The 19,720-nt window shown below is 42.8% G+C and overlaps 1 protein-coding gene across 1 annotated transcript in view; it reads left to right on the top strand.

Moving 5' to 3' along the window:
- Positions 1-19,720, top strand: part of LOC143296285 (tRNA (32-2'-O)-methyltransferase regulator THADA-like) — a 70,231-nt gene that overhangs the window by 17,475 nt on the left and 33,036 nt on the right. The window contains exons 13-24 of the mRNA XM_076608132.1: positions 512-673; positions 2,078-2,159; positions 3,020-3,162; positions 4,886-5,041; positions 6,584-6,682; positions 8,468-8,585; positions 10,943-11,094; positions 12,362-12,638; positions 13,609-13,942; positions 16,289-16,431; positions 18,436-18,644; positions 19,038-19,147. Of these exons, the coding sequence (XP_076464247.1) occupies positions 512-673; positions 2,078-2,159; positions 3,020-3,162; positions 4,886-5,041; positions 6,584-6,682; positions 8,468-8,585; positions 10,943-11,094; positions 12,362-12,638; positions 13,609-13,942; positions 16,289-16,431; positions 18,436-18,644; positions 19,038-19,147 (1,985 nt within the window). The remainder of the gene's footprint in view (positions 1-511; positions 674-2,077; positions 2,160-3,019; positions 3,163-4,885; positions 5,042-6,583; positions 6,683-8,467; positions 8,586-10,942; positions 11,095-12,361; positions 12,639-13,608; positions 13,943-16,288; positions 16,432-18,435; positions 18,645-19,037; positions 19,148-19,720) is intronic.

The following is a 19,720-nucleotide window of genomic DNA, read 5'->3' as shown; positions in this document are numbered from 1 at the left end:
GTTAGTTAGTGTGAATGTGTTTGTGTGTGTGTGTGTTTGTATGTGTGTGTGTGTGTGTGTGTGTGTGTGTGTGTATATGTAACGTATGTGTGTATAAATATATATACATATGTATGTACGTACATGCTTAGGTATGTACATATGTACATAACGTATGTATGTATGTACATACATATGTATGTATGTATCAGTGTATGTATGTATGTATGTATCAGTGTATGTATGTATGTATGTTATGTATCAATGTATCTATGTATGTATGTTTAGGTGTATGCTCTTTAGGTGTTGCACTTCAGTGCACCTAGAAAAACAAAATGGGTATGTGCATGTAACACTGATGTAATGTGTTATGTAGAATATTATGTTTTGCAAAGTACCCAGAGCAGTTTTCGTTTCGAGAGTGCAATGTAAGTATCCATTAGTTGTAACAGTAGCAGTAGTTGTAGTAGTATTCCAACAAATTTCAGTAATTTTTTTTTTTTTTTTTTTTTTTTTTTTTTTAAATTGTCAGGCCAGTGAGCTGTATGAAGTGTTGATTGGTGGAGACAAGAAGAGGGGCGGAGCCAAAGGGGCGGCGAGTGACAGCGAGGCGGGCTGGCTGTGTGTGTGGATCGACCCCATCATCTCTCAGCTCTGCTCGTCCAACAAGAAGCTGAAGCAGCACATCATTGAGGTGACCACTTGGGTTTGATTGGTTTGGGGTTTTTTTTGTTTTTTTGTTTTTTTTGTTTTTTTTTAGATTATTATCATTGTAATGATGATGATGATTATGATTATTATGATGATGATGATTGTGATTATTATTATTATTACTTCTACTATTACTATTATTGTTGTTGTTGTCATCATTATATTATTATTATTATTAATATTATTATTATTATTATTATTATTGTTGTTGTTGTTGTTATACATCCCAGAAGAAGCTCAAGCACCATATCATTGAGGTAACCACTTGAATTTGATTATAAAAAAAAAATTTAATAGTTTTTGAATTATCATTAATATGATTGTTATTAATATTGTTTATATTATTACTATTAATATAATCATCATCATCATCATCATAATTATAATGATGATAATAACAATAATAATAATGATTTATTATTATCATGATTATGATACTGGTTATTATGATTATTATTATTATTATTGTTATTGTTATTATTATTATTATCATCATTATCATTATCATTATTATTATTATACATCCAACAAGAAGCTCAAAGAGCACATCATCGAGATGACCACTTGGGTTTGATTTTTTTAGCAAGGGGAAGATTGCTTTCTTTCTGTCTTTCTGTCTGTCTTTCTTTCTTTCTATCTGTGTTTAATTTCATGCTTTCAGTGCATCTGATCCAAAGTGGTTAAGAAACTGAAAGACAGTCTTTCTTTCTTTCTTTCTTTCTTTCTTTCTTTCTTTCTATCTATCTATGTTTAATTTCAAGCTTTCAGTGCATCTGATCCAAAGTGGTTAAGAAACTGAAAGACAATGTTTCTTTCTTTCTTTCTATCTATCTATGTTTATATTTCATGCTTTCAGTGCATCTAATCCAAAGTGGTTAAGAAAGACAATGTTTCTTTCTTTCTTTCTATCTATCTATGTTTATATTTCATGCTTTCAGTGCATCTAATCCAAAGTGGTTAAGAAAGACAATGTTTCTTTCTTTCTTTTGTTTTCATCTATCTATGATTTATTTCATGGTTTCAGTACATCTTGCGTGTGTGTGAGTGAGTGTGTGTGTGTGTGTGTGTGTGTGTGTGTATGTGTATGTAACGTATGTGTGTATAAATATATATACATATGTATGTACGTACATGCTTAGGTATGTACATATGTACATAACGTATGTATGTATGTACATACATATGTATGTATGTATCAGTGTATGTATGTGTATGTATGTATGTATGTATGTATGTATGTTTCAGTGTATGTGTGTATGTATGTTATGTATCAATGTATCTATGTATGTATCTTGCCCAAGGTGATAAAAAAATAATAATAAAAAAAAGATTAAGTGGCTTTCTTTCTTTCTTTCTTATCTACCAATGATTTATTTCATGGTTTCAGTACATCTTGCCCAAAGTGATGAAGAAAGACAAGGTTGTGTTGGAGTACATGCTGAGTAAACTGTCCTCTGCTGGGGAAACAGGTACCCCCCCCCAACCCCCACCTCCTTTGACATAACATATATGATCAGTGTGTGTGTGTGCGTGTGTGTGTGTGTGTGTGTGTGCATGTGCATGTGCATGTGCGTGTGCATGCATGTACACATTTTGTACCACTAATCTTTTAGTCACTCAATCAGTGATTTTGCACACTTGTTTGAGTATGCACATGTGTGTGGGTTCACCGAGCGTTGCCTTTTTTGTTGTTGTTGTTGTTGTTGTCTTTATTGTGATGATTTGCCTTCTTAGTATCTTGAACTTTACTGTATTTTGAGGTATTTACTTATTTGTTTGTTTTGTTTATTTCTTTTATTGTTAATGTTTCACAGAAACCTAGGGTAGACTCTCAAGGCCTGACCAGAGAGTTGTGGTAATGCTGAATAGTTGAACTGTGTCTGATATTTTGTGGTAGAGATTTCCCAGGTAGAACTTATTTCATTTGCCAGGCCTGTCAACTGCTCTGTTTTGAGCAGAATTTTGTTATGGTCAAGTGTGTTTTGATCTGCTGATTTTATCATATCAGAACTAAGAGTAAGTGATGGCGCCTGTGTCGATTTACAAATTTTAATGTCTCTTGGTCTTACATATGTATATCTTAGCCATTGTCTTATGAAACTGTGTTGACTTTGTTATGTCTCTTAGTCTTACATATGTATATCTTAGCCATTGTCTTATGAAACTGTGTTGACTTTGTTACATATTTTACAACACTTAGTCTTAAATTTGTATATTTTATTTTAAAGTGCGATGAGCCACATCTGAGCCAGGGGTACTGCGCTATATAAGCCTGCATTTTATCATTATTATTATCATATTTTGGCAGAATGAGTGTGTGTGTGTTTAGGTGTGGAGCCGCTTGGAGCTCTGGTGGTGTGTCTGAGGCGGGCACGGGCGTGGGGGCTGATGACAGAGGCACTCCACACGCAGGACGGCTCGGCGCCCGTCTGGTCCAAGATTCTCTCCGCTCTCAGCAGCTCTGAGGAGCAGGTAGGGGTCGGGGTGTACCTGGGGTGGTGGGGATTTGAGAAGGTGTGTGGGTGGGGGTGTACTGGGGTGGTGGGGATTTGAGAAGGTGTGGGTGGGGGCGTACTGAGTGGTGGGGATTTGAGGTGTGTGGGGGTGTGTACTTGGGGTGGTGGGGATTTGAGAAGGTGTTGGAGGGGTGTGTACTTGGGGTGGTGGGGATTTGAGAAGGTGTGGGAGGGGTGTGTACTTGGGGTGGTGGGGATTTGAGAAGGTGTGGGTGTACTGGGGTGGTGGGGATTTGAGGTGTGTGGGTGGGTGTGTACCTGGGGTGGTGGGGATTTGAGAAGGTGTTGGAGGGGTGTGTACCTGGGGTGGTGGGGATTTGAGAAGGTGTGGGTGGGGGTGTACTGGGGTGGTGGGGATTTGAGAAGGTGTAGGTGTGGGGGGGTGTACTTGGGGTGGTGGGGATTTGAGGTGTGGGTGGGTGGGGAGTCGGGGTGGGGTGGCATGGATTTGAGGAGGTATGGGTGGGGAGTAGGTTGGATGGGGGTATTGTGTGTGTAGATGTGTGATGGGTGTGGTGGGTGGGAATGTGGTGGGGTTTGGATGTGTGGAGGACAGTGAGTGTGTGGAATTTGGGTGCGGGTGTATGTGTTGTGTGTTTGTGTCTTGTGGATGTGGTGTGTATGGGGTGTGTTTCTATACATGTGTGAGTGTGTGTGTGTTGTAGTGTAGTGTTTCAGTTTCAAGGATGTGTCAAAACATGCAGACTGATCTATATATGCTACACCACATTTGCTTTAAAAAAAAAGAAAAAAAGATTGTATTGTATTACAATGACAAAAAGGTATTGTTTTTTTCTTACCCAAACGTATTCAGCTCTGATACAACCGTATGTGGGTTGGCTGGGCTGTACACAATGATAGTAATGATAACGGTGGTATCAAAATGCATTGTATTGCCTTGCCCTGTCTTGTACTGTACTGGGTAGGGTAGGGTTGGGTTGGGTCACGATGTGGGTGCACTGTCCTCTGCTGCGCTGTACTGCACTGTGCTGTTACTATACTGTGCCGTACTGCCCTTTGTTGCATTGCATTGTAGTGATTGTGCTGTATTCTGTCTTCCACACACACTCACACGCACACCCCCCTCCCACTCCCTCCTACACACACACACACTCATACGCACCACATTCATAAGACACACACTCACCCACATGCACACACCCACACACCACACACACCCACCCCACATCCACACGAATCCCACACACACACACCTGCACACATCCGCCTACACCTCCCCACCCCTCACCCCTACCCAGCCCTTACATTAGCCCATCACATTGTTGCATTGCATTGTAGTGATTGTACTGTATTCTGTCTTGGACACACAGATACATGCACATACACAGACACACAGATACCCACAGACAGACACGCAGACACACGCGTGTGTGCGAACACACGCTCACACACACAGTCATTGTCATTTTTTTGGCTCATCTGTGTGTGTGTGTATGTGTGTGTGTGTGTGAGTGTGTGTGTGTGTGTGGATGTGTATGTTGTCACATACATGCAAGTTATGGTGTCACACACATGCGCACACACACACACACACACACAAGCATTGTTGTAAACAACACAGGTGAGACACCCCCCTCCCCCCAGTTAGCCCCCCACCCCCTCCCCAACCCCCCCCCCCCCCCCAAAAAAAAAAATTAACCTGCACCATTTTTTTTCAGGTGCGCCTTGATGCCTACGCCTTGCTGTGCGAGAACAAGCGGACAGCAGAGACCATCAGCAGGGTGGAGTTCGAACATGTGCGTCATTTCCTGGCCCACAACCTGAACAACCAGACCCCTGCCTTCAGACAGGCCATGCTGGCCTTCAGCAAGAAGGTCTGCCGCTGGTGACCAGTGATAGGGTAGTAGTAACAATGATAATGATAATAGTGATGATAATAATGATGATGATGATGATGATGATGATGAGAAGCAGATGACAAGAATAATAAGACAAGAATAATGATGATGTTGATAACAATAATAACAATACTACTACTACTACTACTACTATTACTACTACTACCACTACTACCTCTACTAATCACAATAATAATCATCATCATCATAGTAATAGTGATAATAATTGTAGTTTTCACACCTCCCAGTTAGGGAGCTTGTGGTGCTTACAATATGATAATGATAATCATGATGATAAATGCAATAATGATAGTATGATAATGCAGATTGATGCTTATACCTACTCAGGTAGGTATATATACATATCAAGCTATTTTAGTGACAAATTGCTTGTGAAATACATTTTCTCATTTGTTTCAAAATTTGCATGTCATCACCATTGTCAGGTTAGGTGGGGTTTTTTTGTTTGGTTTTTTTTGGTTTTTTTGTTTGTTTGTTTGTTTGTTGTTTTTTGGCCACTTGGGAAACCAGAGCAAGTTCAACAGCAGAGTTTGATTGCTTATTAAAGGAAATACCTAGTTTGATTGCTTATTAAAGGAAATACACTGATAAGCAGTGTGTGTTTGTGTCTGTGTAAGATATGATCAGTCAGAGAAGTCAGGTCTGTATTGAGTAACTTGCTTACAGATTGAGAGTGACAGATGAGACAGCGGAGCAGTTAAAGCATTGGACTTTTAATCTGAGCGTCCTGAGTTTGTATCCCTGTTGTTGTGGCACCTGGTGGGGAGTGGTGGCCTAGAGGTAACGCGTCCGCCTAGGAAGCGAGAGAATCTGAGTGCACTGGTTTGAATCACAGCTCAGCTGCTGATATTTTCTCCCCCTCCACTAGACCTTGAGTGGTAGTCTGGACGCTAGTCATTCAGATGAGACGATAAACCGAGGTCCCATGTGCAGCATGCACTTAGCGCACGTAAAAGAACCCACAGCAACAAAAGGGTTGTCCCTGGCAAAATTCTGTAGAAAAATCCATTTGGATAAGAAAAGCAGGAAAAAATACAAAAAAAAAAAAAAGGGTGGAGCTGTAGTGTAGCGACGCGCTCTCCCAGGGGAGAGCAGCCTGAATTTCACACAGAGAAATCTGTTGTGATAAAAAGAAACACAAATACAAATAATGGTGGAGATTTTTCCTATTTTCCAAGTCAGCAGACCTGCTAGTGCGTGAACCTCCTTCTTTGTGCAGAAAATCAAATGCACACATCAAGGACCCTTTTACTCCATGCCAGCATTCAGTGGTTAATGTTAACAAGAACATACAGCTGAAATACAGACTCCACACACACACACTCACACACACACTCAAGATAGAATACAGTGCAATCACTACAGTGCAATGCAACAATGCGATGGGCGTATGTGGGGAGTGGGTGTAACATGAGAGTCACATGGCCCATGGACGCAGAAGAAGAAAAAGTGAAGAAGAAGTGAAACTACGGAAATTTTGTTCACTTTTACTTGCAGCTGTTCTTCAGGATTAATGAAAGTCAGCAAGCCATGCTCAGACAGAGGAAGAAAAAGCAGAACCTTCACGAAAGCACAGCGGCTCTTCAACATTACACAGTGAGTGTTAGCGTTTTGAAAGCAAGGGATTCTGCTTGGCATCAGATTTGCTTGCAGCAGTTCCACTACGTATAGAGTGAGGTTTTCTAAGGGAGAGAGAAAATGTGTGTGTGTGTGTGTGTGTTTGTGTAACTGAATGGTTTTAGAAATGCCTGGTATCAGGATTGCTCTTGAGGAGCTAATAAGTATGGAGTGAGATTTTCAGAGCATGTGGTTTCTCTGTATGTGTGTGTGTGTGTATGTGTGTGCGTGCATGCATGTGTGTGCATGTGTAATGTTTGTGTGGGGGTGTGAGTTTTTGAAGAGAGGGGAAAGTAATAGCAAACACATATATCTGTATTACATACCATCTGCTTGCTCGTTGACATATGCATATGCACACTTGCTTTGTCTGTGTGTTTGTGCATGCATGTGTATCCTTTTGTATGCATCTGTATGTTACAGGTATATGTGCATCTGTGTGTGCATTTGCATGTGCAGTGCATTAACCTATGTCTACAATAGAACTGATTCATTTGCCTTGAAACATTAAGGTTTATAAGACAACAAGGCACGCACATGAAAATATATAAATAGTTATCATCATGTATTGGTACAGCATTCAGTTCAGACACAGATTTTTGCAGTCTTGATAGTACATTGCTTTCAAGCATCAATTGACTTGGAACATTACCTGTGTTGTTAGATTCTTGTTTAACCTTTAAGCACTCAACGCTGGGCTTCAAGACTGACATAAGCTTACATTTGGGCAAACAGCAATGGGAATTCATTTGCACCTGAGCCTTCTGTGAAGGACTATGACTCTCAAACTAGGAGGCAAGATTACATGGCTCTTACTTAGTCTTAGTGGTGCAGCCTTGGGGGCTAGTATGCCTTTGGGAACCATCCCAACACTGACTGTCCTAAAACCCTCTTCACTGTGAGAGTGGGGATGTAACCTGGGCAAGACACTCTCCTCTATAATCAATCTCTAGCCCAGATAGTTGGGACAGCAGTTGCCTCCTCTGCTATAGTGATGTTCACAGTCAGATGCAACTGATTATCATACGTATTGTATTGTATTGTATTGTATTGTATCATATTATATTGTATTGCTTTTTGATCACAGCAGATTTCTCTGAGTGAAATTCAGGCTGCTCTTCTCAGGAAGTGAGCGTCACAACAGTGTAGCACCACCAGGTAGTCAGGGTCAGCAGTTGCCACTCTGCTATCCTGATGGTCCTAGTCAGACTCGACTGACTGTCGTCGTACATGTATATCCAGAGATGCCAACTGTTACGATTTCACCGTATTTTGTTACACTTGATTGCAGTTTGTTTCGACATTACGCCAACATCAAAATTGTTGTGACGAGTTCATTTTCAATTACATGGCGTGGTCACATGCTTTCCTGTCGTAACATTACCCAGATGCTGAGGCCAGGCCAGTCACTACTACTCCTGGTCTCACGTGATGATGCTCAGCTAACTGCATGCGTGTTTACATTGAAACAGCATTGAGTGGACCCATCAGCTTAATCGTTTGCCCGAACAAAAGAGTATGTGGCTGAATCAAGTTGCGTCTCGGTCAAACAGCAACTGTGCTCGGTGAATTAAGCTATGGAGTGCAAGGAAGGAACAAGTTTTTGTATGCCTTGTAGATAAAATGCATGTTTGCTGATGTGGCTCTTAATCCAAGTATTCCTTCCAAATTCAAAATGTTCCTACCAAATTTCCTGATTGTTCCTACAAACACTTGACATGGGGTGGCATCTCTGTATATCCTTTAAGAAATGTCTGTCTGCAGAGCTTCCTGTCGTGGCTGGAGGGGTTCCTGTTCTCTCAGCTGTACCCGTCGGCAGCGTTCGCTCGTCGCACCACCAGTCTGGCCCTCCTCACCCTCCTCACGCAGCAGGTGCAGGGAGGTGAGCCGTCTCTGTGTTTTGTTGATGTCTGTGTGTTTGTGTGGACGCACCTGTTTGCTCGCTTTGTGCAATTTTGTTTGTTTTAATGTTGGGCATCACTGTTTTTGTTTGCATGATGTGTTAATTACAATACAATACAATACAATACAATACAATACAATACATCTTAACCCTTTCGCTGCCAGGAAAATAAGATTTAAGTGAAATCTATTTGCCAGGGTTTTTTCACAAAAAACGGGTATAAATTTTCAAAAAATTCTGTGCTCTTTGTTATTGGAGAAAGACCCATAAAAGTATATATTTTCTGAAAGGTAAATGAATAAAGAATACAAAACACATGCTGTTTTCCCATTTTATATATTTTTAGTGACATGCTGTTGTTTTGAAATCAGTGTTTTGTTTTTTGTAACATTTTCAACTTGTTCATTACAAACATTAGTCAGGTAATTTGCACAAAAACATCATATTTTCTGGACAAATGAATATCTGCAAACACAAAATCATACTAGAACAACCACAATATATATATATATATATATATATATATATATATATTTTAAGAGATAGATACACAATACATTGTGACTTCTCCAAGTGATAAGATGGATGTGAGGCCACGCCCCCTCAGTCTGCACCCCCTACCTCCTCACCCCTCTCACACGGTCACTTGATTCAGTTCTCATCAGACCGCGTTGGCTGCGTGCCAAGAATATCGCTCTGCTGCTAATTCGGTCATCTGTCGTCTGCTAACATCTGTACAGCCGGCATCACTCACTGACAGTCGCATCTTGGCCACTCTCTTGATTACTCCCTTTATTTTCTGTCAGATCGTCCTATAAATGTTCATCACTATCTTCTCCTTCGAATTTACGCTTCAATTCCTTCTGAGCATCAGCTAAAGAAAGAAATCTTGGTTGATTTAGTTCGTCACGATCGCATGTCTTGAGCACGGTGTCAGTCCGACATTTTGTTGAGCGAGTGAGGAGAGAAGTCAGGCAAACACTTGGACAGTGACCCAACCAAAACGTTCAAATAAAGGACTGCTTCATGACGTAGATGGGGTTTCTAGCTATGAATAGAATCTAGAGAGATTCCCCAGGCTAAAGCTACCACTATTTTTGCCAAGGAAGTGAATGCAAACCAGGGAAAAGTCAGAATATTTCGATGACGAGTTATCTCATCATGCAGGCAGCGAAGCATACATGCTTGCCATGACGAGTTATCTCATCATGCAGGCAGCCTAGGGGTTAATTCATCCATTTGGAAATTGAATTGTGTATCCACAGGCTCGTCACTCACGCCACACAATATCTCAGCCCACAGCCAGGTCCAACACACTCACAACATGAGATTATGAGATTGTAATGAGATTATGAGATATATACCTAATTAGAGATATACAGGTATTGTGTACAGGTGACTTATTGATCATGGGTATTGTCCACAGATGACATTACTTATCAGAGATGTACAGGAATTGTGTACAAATGATGCATTAATTATGAGATACTTAGGCATTGTGTACAGGTGATGGATTGATTAGAGATATATGGGTATTGTCCACAGAAGATGCATTGGTTAGAGATAAATGTTATTTCATCATATATCACATCTCACTGAAATATATATTTATCCTACAATGTTTTAATTTGACACCTTCATAACGATATGCAATATGGGTGACATGTTGTTGTTGCCAGTGTGTACTGATGTGTGTGTATACTGTATGTGTGAGGGAGGGATGGAGAAGGGTGAGGGGGGGGGGGGGGGGCAGCTAGGTGGGGTGACTGGATGTGTATATGTATGTGTGAGTGGGTGAGTTCTTGTTTTGCAGGAAATAAACGCTCACTTTTTTTCTTTTTTTTTGGCCTTTTTTTTTTTTTAATAGATATTTCAGTATGAACAACATGTGGTTTTACAACCTGGTCAACATTGATTTTATTATCAAAGTTATTGTGATGCATTTTTTTTTAGTGAATAGTCATGTTCTGGAAAGTGATTGCGCTTTATCTTTCTAATGTTTCATGTACCCATTCCAAAAGACACATTTCTGAGAGTTTACAGACAATAAATTGCATCTTGTGTTACCTTACCTTACCTCCCCTTACCTTACCTTACCTCACCTCACCTCACCTTATCTTACCTTACCTTACCTTACCTTACCTTACCTCACCTCACCTCACCTTACCTTACCTTACCTTACCTCACCTCACCTTACCTTACCTCACCTCACCTCACCTTATCTTACCTTACCTTACCTCACCTTACCTTACCTTACCTTACCTTACCTTACCTTACCTCACCTCACCTTACCTTACTTTACCTTACCTTACCTTATATATGTGTAATGTTTACAGATGATGACCCTGCTGGCTACCGACCACTGAGAGACGTGACGGTGAATCACGTGCACACTCTGCTGGAGTGTCTGACGGACACGTTTGAGGAGAACAAGGAAGAGGCATTCAAACTGCTGTTGGTGTGCACCGCCCAGCACCCACGTCTCCTGGTGAGAGAGAAAGATAACAGATGTGGGTTTTTTTGGGGGGGTTGTCGGGGGGGTAGTGGGGCAGGGAGGGGCAGGGGGGGGGAGGGGAGTTGATGCTGCCCCACCATCTGCACCATTTCAGTGGCATTACTGCCGCACCCCCTTCATTCCGAGACCCCCCACCCCACCTCCCGCCTCCCATGCACAAAAAAGCCACACCTGTTTTCATCTGTCATTTGTCCCAGTGTCAGCAGTCCACAGGGAACACACTATCGACATGAGGTCACAAGGACAGAATGAGCGACATTCTAAGACAGGGAATGGAAGGTTTGGGGTAGACGACTCTCCTCCTCCTCCTCCATCACCTCCTCCTCCTCCATCTCCTCAAAGAGTCGTTGTGGCACTGCACAAAAGAACCGTTCATCAGGAACAGATGGAAGGTTCTTCTTCTTCTTCTTCTTCTTCTTCTTCTTCTTATCATCATTATTATTGGTATAGATGTTGATGATGAGGAGGATAAGGATGTTGTTGTAGTTGTTGTAGTTGTTGTTGTTGTTGTTGTAGTTGTAGTTGTTGTTATAGTTGTTGTAGTTGTTGTTGTTGTTGCTCATTCAGAAACAGACAGAGGATCCTTCCTCTTCATCTTCTCCCTATTCTTTTTCTTCTTCTTCTTCTTCTTCTTCTTCTATTCATTATTAGCAGTGTCATATCATCATCATCACTATCTTCCCCCCCCCCCCCTTGGAGTGAAGGTTATATTTGTCAAGAAAACATGTGTAATCAGATTCTACATTAAGGTGATCAACATGGCAAAAATGCATTATCAAGATCTCAAAGATACACCATCAGTTTCCATCAAAAACCATGAAGCACTACACAATAGAATCTACTTCAAGGAGTATATGTAATGCTGACAATCACTTCACAGAGGCTGTATTATTCATGTGTTGCAAGGGATTTTTAAATTTTGCATACCCCCTTCCCAAACACACACTCGCACACACACACACACACACACACACAAAGAGCCAGATATACACACACACACACACACACACACACATATATCAATACTCATAAACAGTTTATGCTAACAAACACTTTGAGAGAATTATCAATATCATTATCTTCTTCTTCTTCTTCGTTCATGGGCTGCAACTCCCACATTCACTTGTATGTACAGGGGTGGGCTTTTACGTGTATGACTGTTTTTGCCCCGCCATGTAGGCAGCCACATTCCGTTTTCGGGGGTACAATAAAATTATTATCATAAACATCCACAAACCAGACGGAGGAGACGTGTGGGGAGCTGTACGGGGCGGCCATGCGCCTGGCGGTCAGCACACGGCCCCAGGACTGCGGCACCGCGGCCTACGTCTTCCGCCTGCTGCTACGTCAGCCCTGCGTGGGCAGGGTCCTAGCGTCGCAGGGTCGTCACCTCTCTGCTGACAACCACCCCGGCCACCACTGTGGGCAAGGAGGGCGAGGACAAGGGGGGCCCAGCGGTCCTCCAGGGAAAGAAGAGGAGTTGGGGAGGGCGTGCCGAGTGGCACAGGGTGAAGGAGGTAGGTGACTGTGCAGTGGGGTGGCCTGGTTGGTAATATTAGCGCCTGACTTATGAAACGGGTGTCCACAGGGTTATATATATATATGTGTGTGTGTGTATATATATATATATATCTATATATATATATATATATATGGACCAGGGGTGGGTTCCATTAGCGAGTTTAGCAGGGTTAAGTTTGCTTATTGTGAAGAGCACCCCCAAAAATGGAGTATGGCTGACAACTTGGTGAGGTAATAATGGTCATACAGGTAAAAAAAAAAAAAAAGCCCACTCGTGTACATACGAGTGAAAGTGGGAGTTGCAGCCCACAAACGAAGAAGTTAAGAATGTTCCTAAATTCCATATACTTAGGAACATTCATAACTCTAAGCAAACTTAGCGCTGCAAAGATCTACTCTTGCAACTCAGCCCAGGATTTCTACTCCATTCTTCCCCCCTCCACTACATACCACGACTGGTGGTCTGGGTGCTAGTCTTTCTGATGAGCGAATGAATCGAGGTTCTGTGTGCAGCATGCACACACACACATGCTGCATGCATGCACACACACGCGCGCACACACACACACACACACACACACACACACACACACCTGCCTATGCACGCACGCATGCACACACACACATGCGTACACACACACACAAGTACACATGCACACACACATGCATACTTGGACATGAACACTCACTAAGACAAGCAAAAACATGCATTGCTTTGTGAAAGCTTAAGATCGGGTTAAATTTTGTTTTGTTTATGACAGTTGTCGGCTCTTTGAAATTTGATGTATGTCTGAATGGACAAAAAAATGTCCCCTGTAAGTCTTTACTGTACTGTACTGTACTGTACTGTACTGTGTTGTATTGTAATTTATTGTATTATATTTGGATCAGTCCATATGCTTTGACACCTCCTGGAAAACTGAAGCTGAACTGTATCGTACAGTTTTTTTTCCCCATTGTAAACAGTAACACCAGCAGCATCAGACTCCAAAGACGCCTCACAAACTGCGCCGACGGACTCACAGCTGGTGAAGCTGATGGCAAAGATGAAGACGAGGAACGACGACAACAACAAAGACGACATCGCGAACGATGACAATGCCTCTGCCACCCTGCACAACGATGACAGTGACGACGACGACGATGTCTCTGCCACCCTGTCGTTGCTGCGGGCACTGCTGTCGCTGCTGGTGGAGCAGGTGGCGGTGGCAGAGACCAGCCTCATCGTGGCCGCCGCCAACCGCCCCATGTACCCCACCCTGCACTGCATCCGTTACATCCTGGACAGGGTTCACTTCCCGTGAGTTGTTGTTGTTGTCTCATGTACGTTTGTGTGTATTTGATTGTGCTTTCATATCTGTGAAACTGCATGTTTGTTGCATATCTGTTATGCATGTGTGTGGGGGTGTGTGTGTGTATGTTTGAATGTGTGTCTGCATGTTTTACATTTATTTGCTTATTTATCATTGGATTTTTTTGTTTTTTGTTGTTGTTGTTGTTTGTTTTTTGTTTTCTTTTTTTTAGTGTGTGTGTGTGTGTGTGTGTGTGTGTGTGCACTTAGAGTTGACTTCATCAAGATTTTGTGCCTTATAAATATTATTATTAGTAGTAGTAGTATTTTTATGTATTTATTATTTTTTATTTATTTATTTTATTTGTTTATTTATTTATCTTTTTAATTTTTTTTTTCTCGAGGCCTAAGCGCGTTGGGTTATGCTACTGGTCAGGCATCTGCTTGGCAGATGTGGTGTAGCATATATGGATTTGACCAAACGCAGTGACGCTTCCTTCAGCTACTGATACTGATACTGTTGTCGTCATTATTGTTGTTCTTTGTACTTTTTTGTTTTTTGCTGTTATTTTTTTCAAGTCAAAGAAGCCATAGGTATGTACAGAGATGCCAGCTGTTAGGATTTTGCCATATTTTGTTACGCTCGATTGCAGTTTGTTCCGAAGTTAGGCCGACATCAAAATTGTTCTGACAAGTTAATTTTCGACTACATAGCATGGTCACCTGCTTTCCTGTCGTAACGTTACCCAGACATTCTAAACCTATCCATCACGAGGCCAGGGCAGTCACTACTTACCTTGGTCTCACGTGATGATGCTCAGCTAAATGCGTGTGTGTTTACATTGAAACTGCATTGAGTGGACCAGTCAGTCACCTTAATCATCGCAGTTACACTGTGTTGCAGGTAGGTCCAAGCGTTTGTATGCGTTGCAGATAAAATGTACTTTAATTACACATACTTAACCGTGACCCACTAGTGCAGACTCCGGCAGGGGTCTGATTCCTGTCCTGTGCAAACTACTACCTGCCTATGCAGAGAAAACGAAAGTAGCTACGGCCGATAACCTCCCGAAGTAGGTTACCTCCCCTGTGCATCCCTGACTAGTGCCCACTTTTTCCGGCAGCCATCAGATCCTGTGCTCTTCATACGGCTAAGTTTTTTTTTCGTATTTCTGCTTGTCTATTGATTCTTTGACACTCATGTTTTGTATCTGATGAAGACTTGTATCAGTTTGCTGATGTGGCTCGGAGTTGAGTTTTCCTACCAAATTCAAAATGTTCCCCAAAAATTTCCTGATTGTTCCTCCAAACACCTGACAGGGGTTGGCATCTCTGTATATATTTTTTTTCATGGAATGAGGTGTTATAGCAGGGTACTAAACATCAGACACACTTATCACATCACCAGTGAACAAGTGAACCAAACCACCAAGCAGCCCATTCATTTTGGACCTTACGAAGATCTGTTGATGTCAGTCAAGAAAAGAAAGCTACTGCTGCTGTGGCCATGTAACGACATCCAGCGGCCTTGCTAACAATTGGGAGGAAGGTGGCAGAATGGCTAAGACGCTCATCTGCCATTACAGAGAGTCTGAGTTTGAATCCCACTCTCACCTTTTCTCCCACTTTTGACTGGAAAATCAAACTGAGCATCAAGTCATTCAGATGAGACGATAAACGTGGAGTGATGGTCTAGAGGTAACGTGTCCGCCTAGGAAGCGAGAGAATCTGAGCGCACTGGTTCGAATCACGGCTCAGCTGCCGATATTTTCTCCCCCTCCACTAGACCTTGAGTGGTGGTCTGGACGCTAGTCATTTGGATGAGACGATAAACCGAGGTCGTATGTGCAGCATTCACTTAGCGCACGTAAAAGAACCCATGGCAACAAAAGGGTTGTTCCTGGCAAAATTCTGTGGAAAAATCCACTTTGATAGGAAAAACAAATAAAACTGCACGCAGGAAAAAAAAAAATAATAAAAGGGTGGTGCTGTAGTGTAGCAACGCGCTCTCCCTGGTGAGAGCAGCCCGAATTTCACACAGAGAAATCTGTTGTGATAAAAAGAAATGCAAATGCAAACCCAGGCCCTGTGTGCAGCACGGGCTTGGTGCACTGAAAAAGAACTTATGGCAACGAGAGTGTTGTCCTCTGGCAAAATTCTGTGGAAGAAATCCACTCTGATAGGTACACAAATATATATATGCATGCACTCAAGGCCTGACAAAGCACATTGGGTTACGCTGCTGGTCAGGCATCCGCTTAGCAGATGTGGCGTAGCACATGTGAATTTCTCCGAACGCAGTGACGCCTCCTGGAGTACCTGGACTGAAATGAACCGATGAAACGGATGTTGCAGGTCCCTGAAGGAGGGGGAGATAACACTGTGGGCCCAGTTTGTGGAGCGCCTGCTGCACGTCTGCCTTCAGGTGGCTACAGTCGTCTCCCCTGTCGTGCAGAACTCCTCCCCGGAGGGCAACGTCCCCGAAGAAGCTGTTTTGGGTAGGGAGCGTAAAACATACTACTCAGACACATAATTCTTCTTCTTCTACTTCTTCTTCTTCTTCTCTTTGGGTAGGGAGCGTAAAACATACTACTCAGACACATAATAATTCTTCTACTTCTTCTTCTTCTGCTTCTCTTTGGGTAGGGAGCGTAAAACATACTACTCAGACACATAATTCTTCTTCTTCAACTTCTTCTTTTTCTTCTCTTTGGGTAGGGAGCGTAAAACATACTACTCAGACACATAATAATTCTTCTACTTCTTCTTCTTCTGCTTCTCTTTGGGTAGGGAGCGTAAAACATACTACTAAGACACATAATTCTTCTTCTTCAACTTCTTCTTCTTCTTCTCTTTGGGTAGGGAGCGTAAAACATACTACTCAAACACATAATAATTCTTCTTCTTCTTCTTCTTCTGCTTCTCTTTGGGTAGGGAGCGTAAAACATACTACTCAGACACATAATAATTCTTCGTCTTCTTCTTCTTCTGCTTCTCTTTGGGTAGGGAGCGTAAAACATACTACTCAGACACATAATAATTCTTCTTCTTCTTCTTCTTCTTCTTCTCTTTGGGTAGGGAGCATAAAACATACTACTCAGACACATAATTCTTCTTCGTCTTCTTCTTCTTCTTTTCTTTGGGTAGGGAGCGTAAAACATACTACTCAGACACATAATTCTCCTACTTCTTCTTCTTCTTCTTCTTGTTTTCCTTCTTCTTCTTCTTATTATTATTATCATTGTTGTTATTATCATTATCATTATTATTATTATTATTATAATTGTTACACACACACACACTCGCACACACACACACACACACACACACACAAAGCAAAATATACCAGGAATACTGTATGCCTATGTGGACAGAAAATTACAAATTCGCATATTCTTTTCTTGTGTTGAGTTTAAAGAGTTCATTGTTGTACTTTCCAAAAACTCAGTTACAAAAATATCTAACTCTTTATCGTTAACTTACAATTTTTTTGTTCGTTTATCTAGATGTCTGATTGCTAATTACCTGTAGGTATTCTTACATTTGACAATAACCTGTTTTTACCAGTTACTTGATTTTATGGTTCTTTTTCTCGTTTGTCATATGGACGGTTTAATGGTCAATTAATTAAATTCTTTGTTTGTTTCCATCCCCCATATTTTCCTTCTCCGTTCTAAATTTATATTTCTTCTCACATTTGTAATTGTATACAGTTCAGATACGTTCCCATGCACTTAAACACTGCACAAACTATCCCCCCCCCCCCCCCACCCCCCAGCCCTCCACACCCCCACCCCCCATCCCATCTAAAATCACTTTCGTGAACAGACATTAAATTGATACCAATCAAAACACACACACACACCACTTACCACCCTACTCATCCTCCCGCTCCTCCTTACACCCCAATCCTCATCCTTCACTAAACACCTCCCCCCACCTCCCCTCCCATCTCATCTCACACATCCCCCAATCACGACCGGGCCTGGGCCTGACGGTGGAGGTGGAAGAGAGAGGGCACACACACACACACACACACACACACACACACACACACACACTCCTCCCTACCCCCCCACCCCACATTCAACACACCCCCATCTCATCTCACACCCACTCCCCACCCCCACCTCTCCCTCCCCTCCACAAGACCAGGACTGAAGTTTGACCTGGGTCTGATGGTGAAGATGTAGGAAAGCCTGGCAGACAGACAGACACGCACGCACGGATGCATGCACGCACGCATGCACCCTTCCACCCCTCCCTACCCCCGACACACACCGTCACCCTTCGTTAAACACCCAGTATGATCTCATTCCTCCTTCAGGACCGGGCCTGAAGTTTGACCTGGGTCTGATGGCGAAGATGTAGGAAAAGCCTGGCAGACAGACAGACACGCATGCATGCATGCATGCACGCACGCACCTTTCCACCCCTCCCTACCCCCGACACACACCCTCACCCTTCACTAAACACCCAGTATGATCTCATTCCTCCTTCAGGACCGGGCCTGAAGTTTGACCTGGGCCTGATGGCGGAGGTGGAGGAGAGCCGGCAAACAGTGGCCCTGATGCCGGAGTACCTGGTGGTGTGCTGTTGGCGCAGCATCAAGGAGGTCTCCCTACTGCTGGGCCTGCTCTGCCGCCATGCCCCCCTCGCACCCCACCCCCACCACCCGGGGGGTGGTCAGGGGGTCTTGTCTTTCCAGCAGGTGAGTTGTGTGTATGGATGTGTTTGTGGGGATAGGATGTGTTGGGGTGTGAGGGTGCGCAGTTTGCATACATGTGTGTGTGTAATTGTTTTGTTTGTGTGTGTGTGTGTGTGTTTGTTTGTGTATGTGTGATATGTCTGTGTATGTTTGTGCGTGTATGCATGGGGGGCGCGGGGGAGGTGGAGGGGTGTGGGTGGGGATTTTAGGGGGGTCTGTGTCACCCAACTAGGGGTCAGCCATTCTTGTCTTTTCAAACATCTGAGTTGTGGGTATTGGAGCAGTGTATATGCGTGTGTGTGTGTGTGGTGTTTGTGTATGTGTTTGTGTGTTGTGTGTGTGTGTGTGTGTGTGTGTGTGTGTGTGACTGATTGTAGTGTGGTGGCTGTGTGGCAGATGGAGGAGGTGGGGGCCTACTTCAAGCAGCAGTTACTGGAGTCCCTGCACCGCGGGGCCTTTGAGCTGGCCTACGCCGGCTTCGTCATGATGTGTCAGAGACTGTGGGAGTGAGTTGGGTTTTGTGGGGTTTTTTCGCCATCTTTCTTTCCATGTCTGTTTCAGTCTCTCAAGGAGGCACCACTGCATTCGGACAAATCCATATACGCTACACCACTTCTGCTAAGCAGATGCCTGACCAGCAGCATAACCCAAGGCGCTTAGTCAGGCCTTTAGTGCATGCGTATATGTTTGGGTGGATTTCTTCCACAGAATTTTTGCCAGAAGAGGACAACACTCTCATTGCCATGGGTTCTTTTTCAGAGCGCCAAGTGCGTGCTGCACATGGTACCTAGGTTTATTGTCTCATCCAAATGACTAGACGCTCAGATTGATTTTCCAGTCAAACTTGGGAGAAAGGGCGAGAGCGGACTCTGTATGGATTCTGCATTGGAAGACGAGCGTCTTAATCTTCCTGCTACCCTTCCATGTCTGTCTGACAGAATTGGAAGTGTATGGTATATGTGTGTATGTGTGCGTGTGTATGTGTGTGTGTTGTGTGTGTGCTATTAAGACAAAGTAAAGTCATCAAAAGTCATCAAAGTAAAGTCATGTTGTGTGGAACTTTTTTTTTTTATGCAAAA

Source organism: Babylonia areolata, chromosome 21, assembly GCF_041734735.1.
Source record: "Babylonia areolata isolate BAREFJ2019XMU chromosome 21, ASM4173473v1, whole genome shotgun sequence".
In the NCBI taxonomy this organism is placed as follows: Eukaryota; Metazoa; Mollusca; class Gastropoda; order Neogastropoda; family Buccinidae; genus Babylonia; species Babylonia areolata.
Note: the sequence above shows the minus strand (reverse complement) of the source record. Positions and strands in the feature narration are given on the sequence as shown.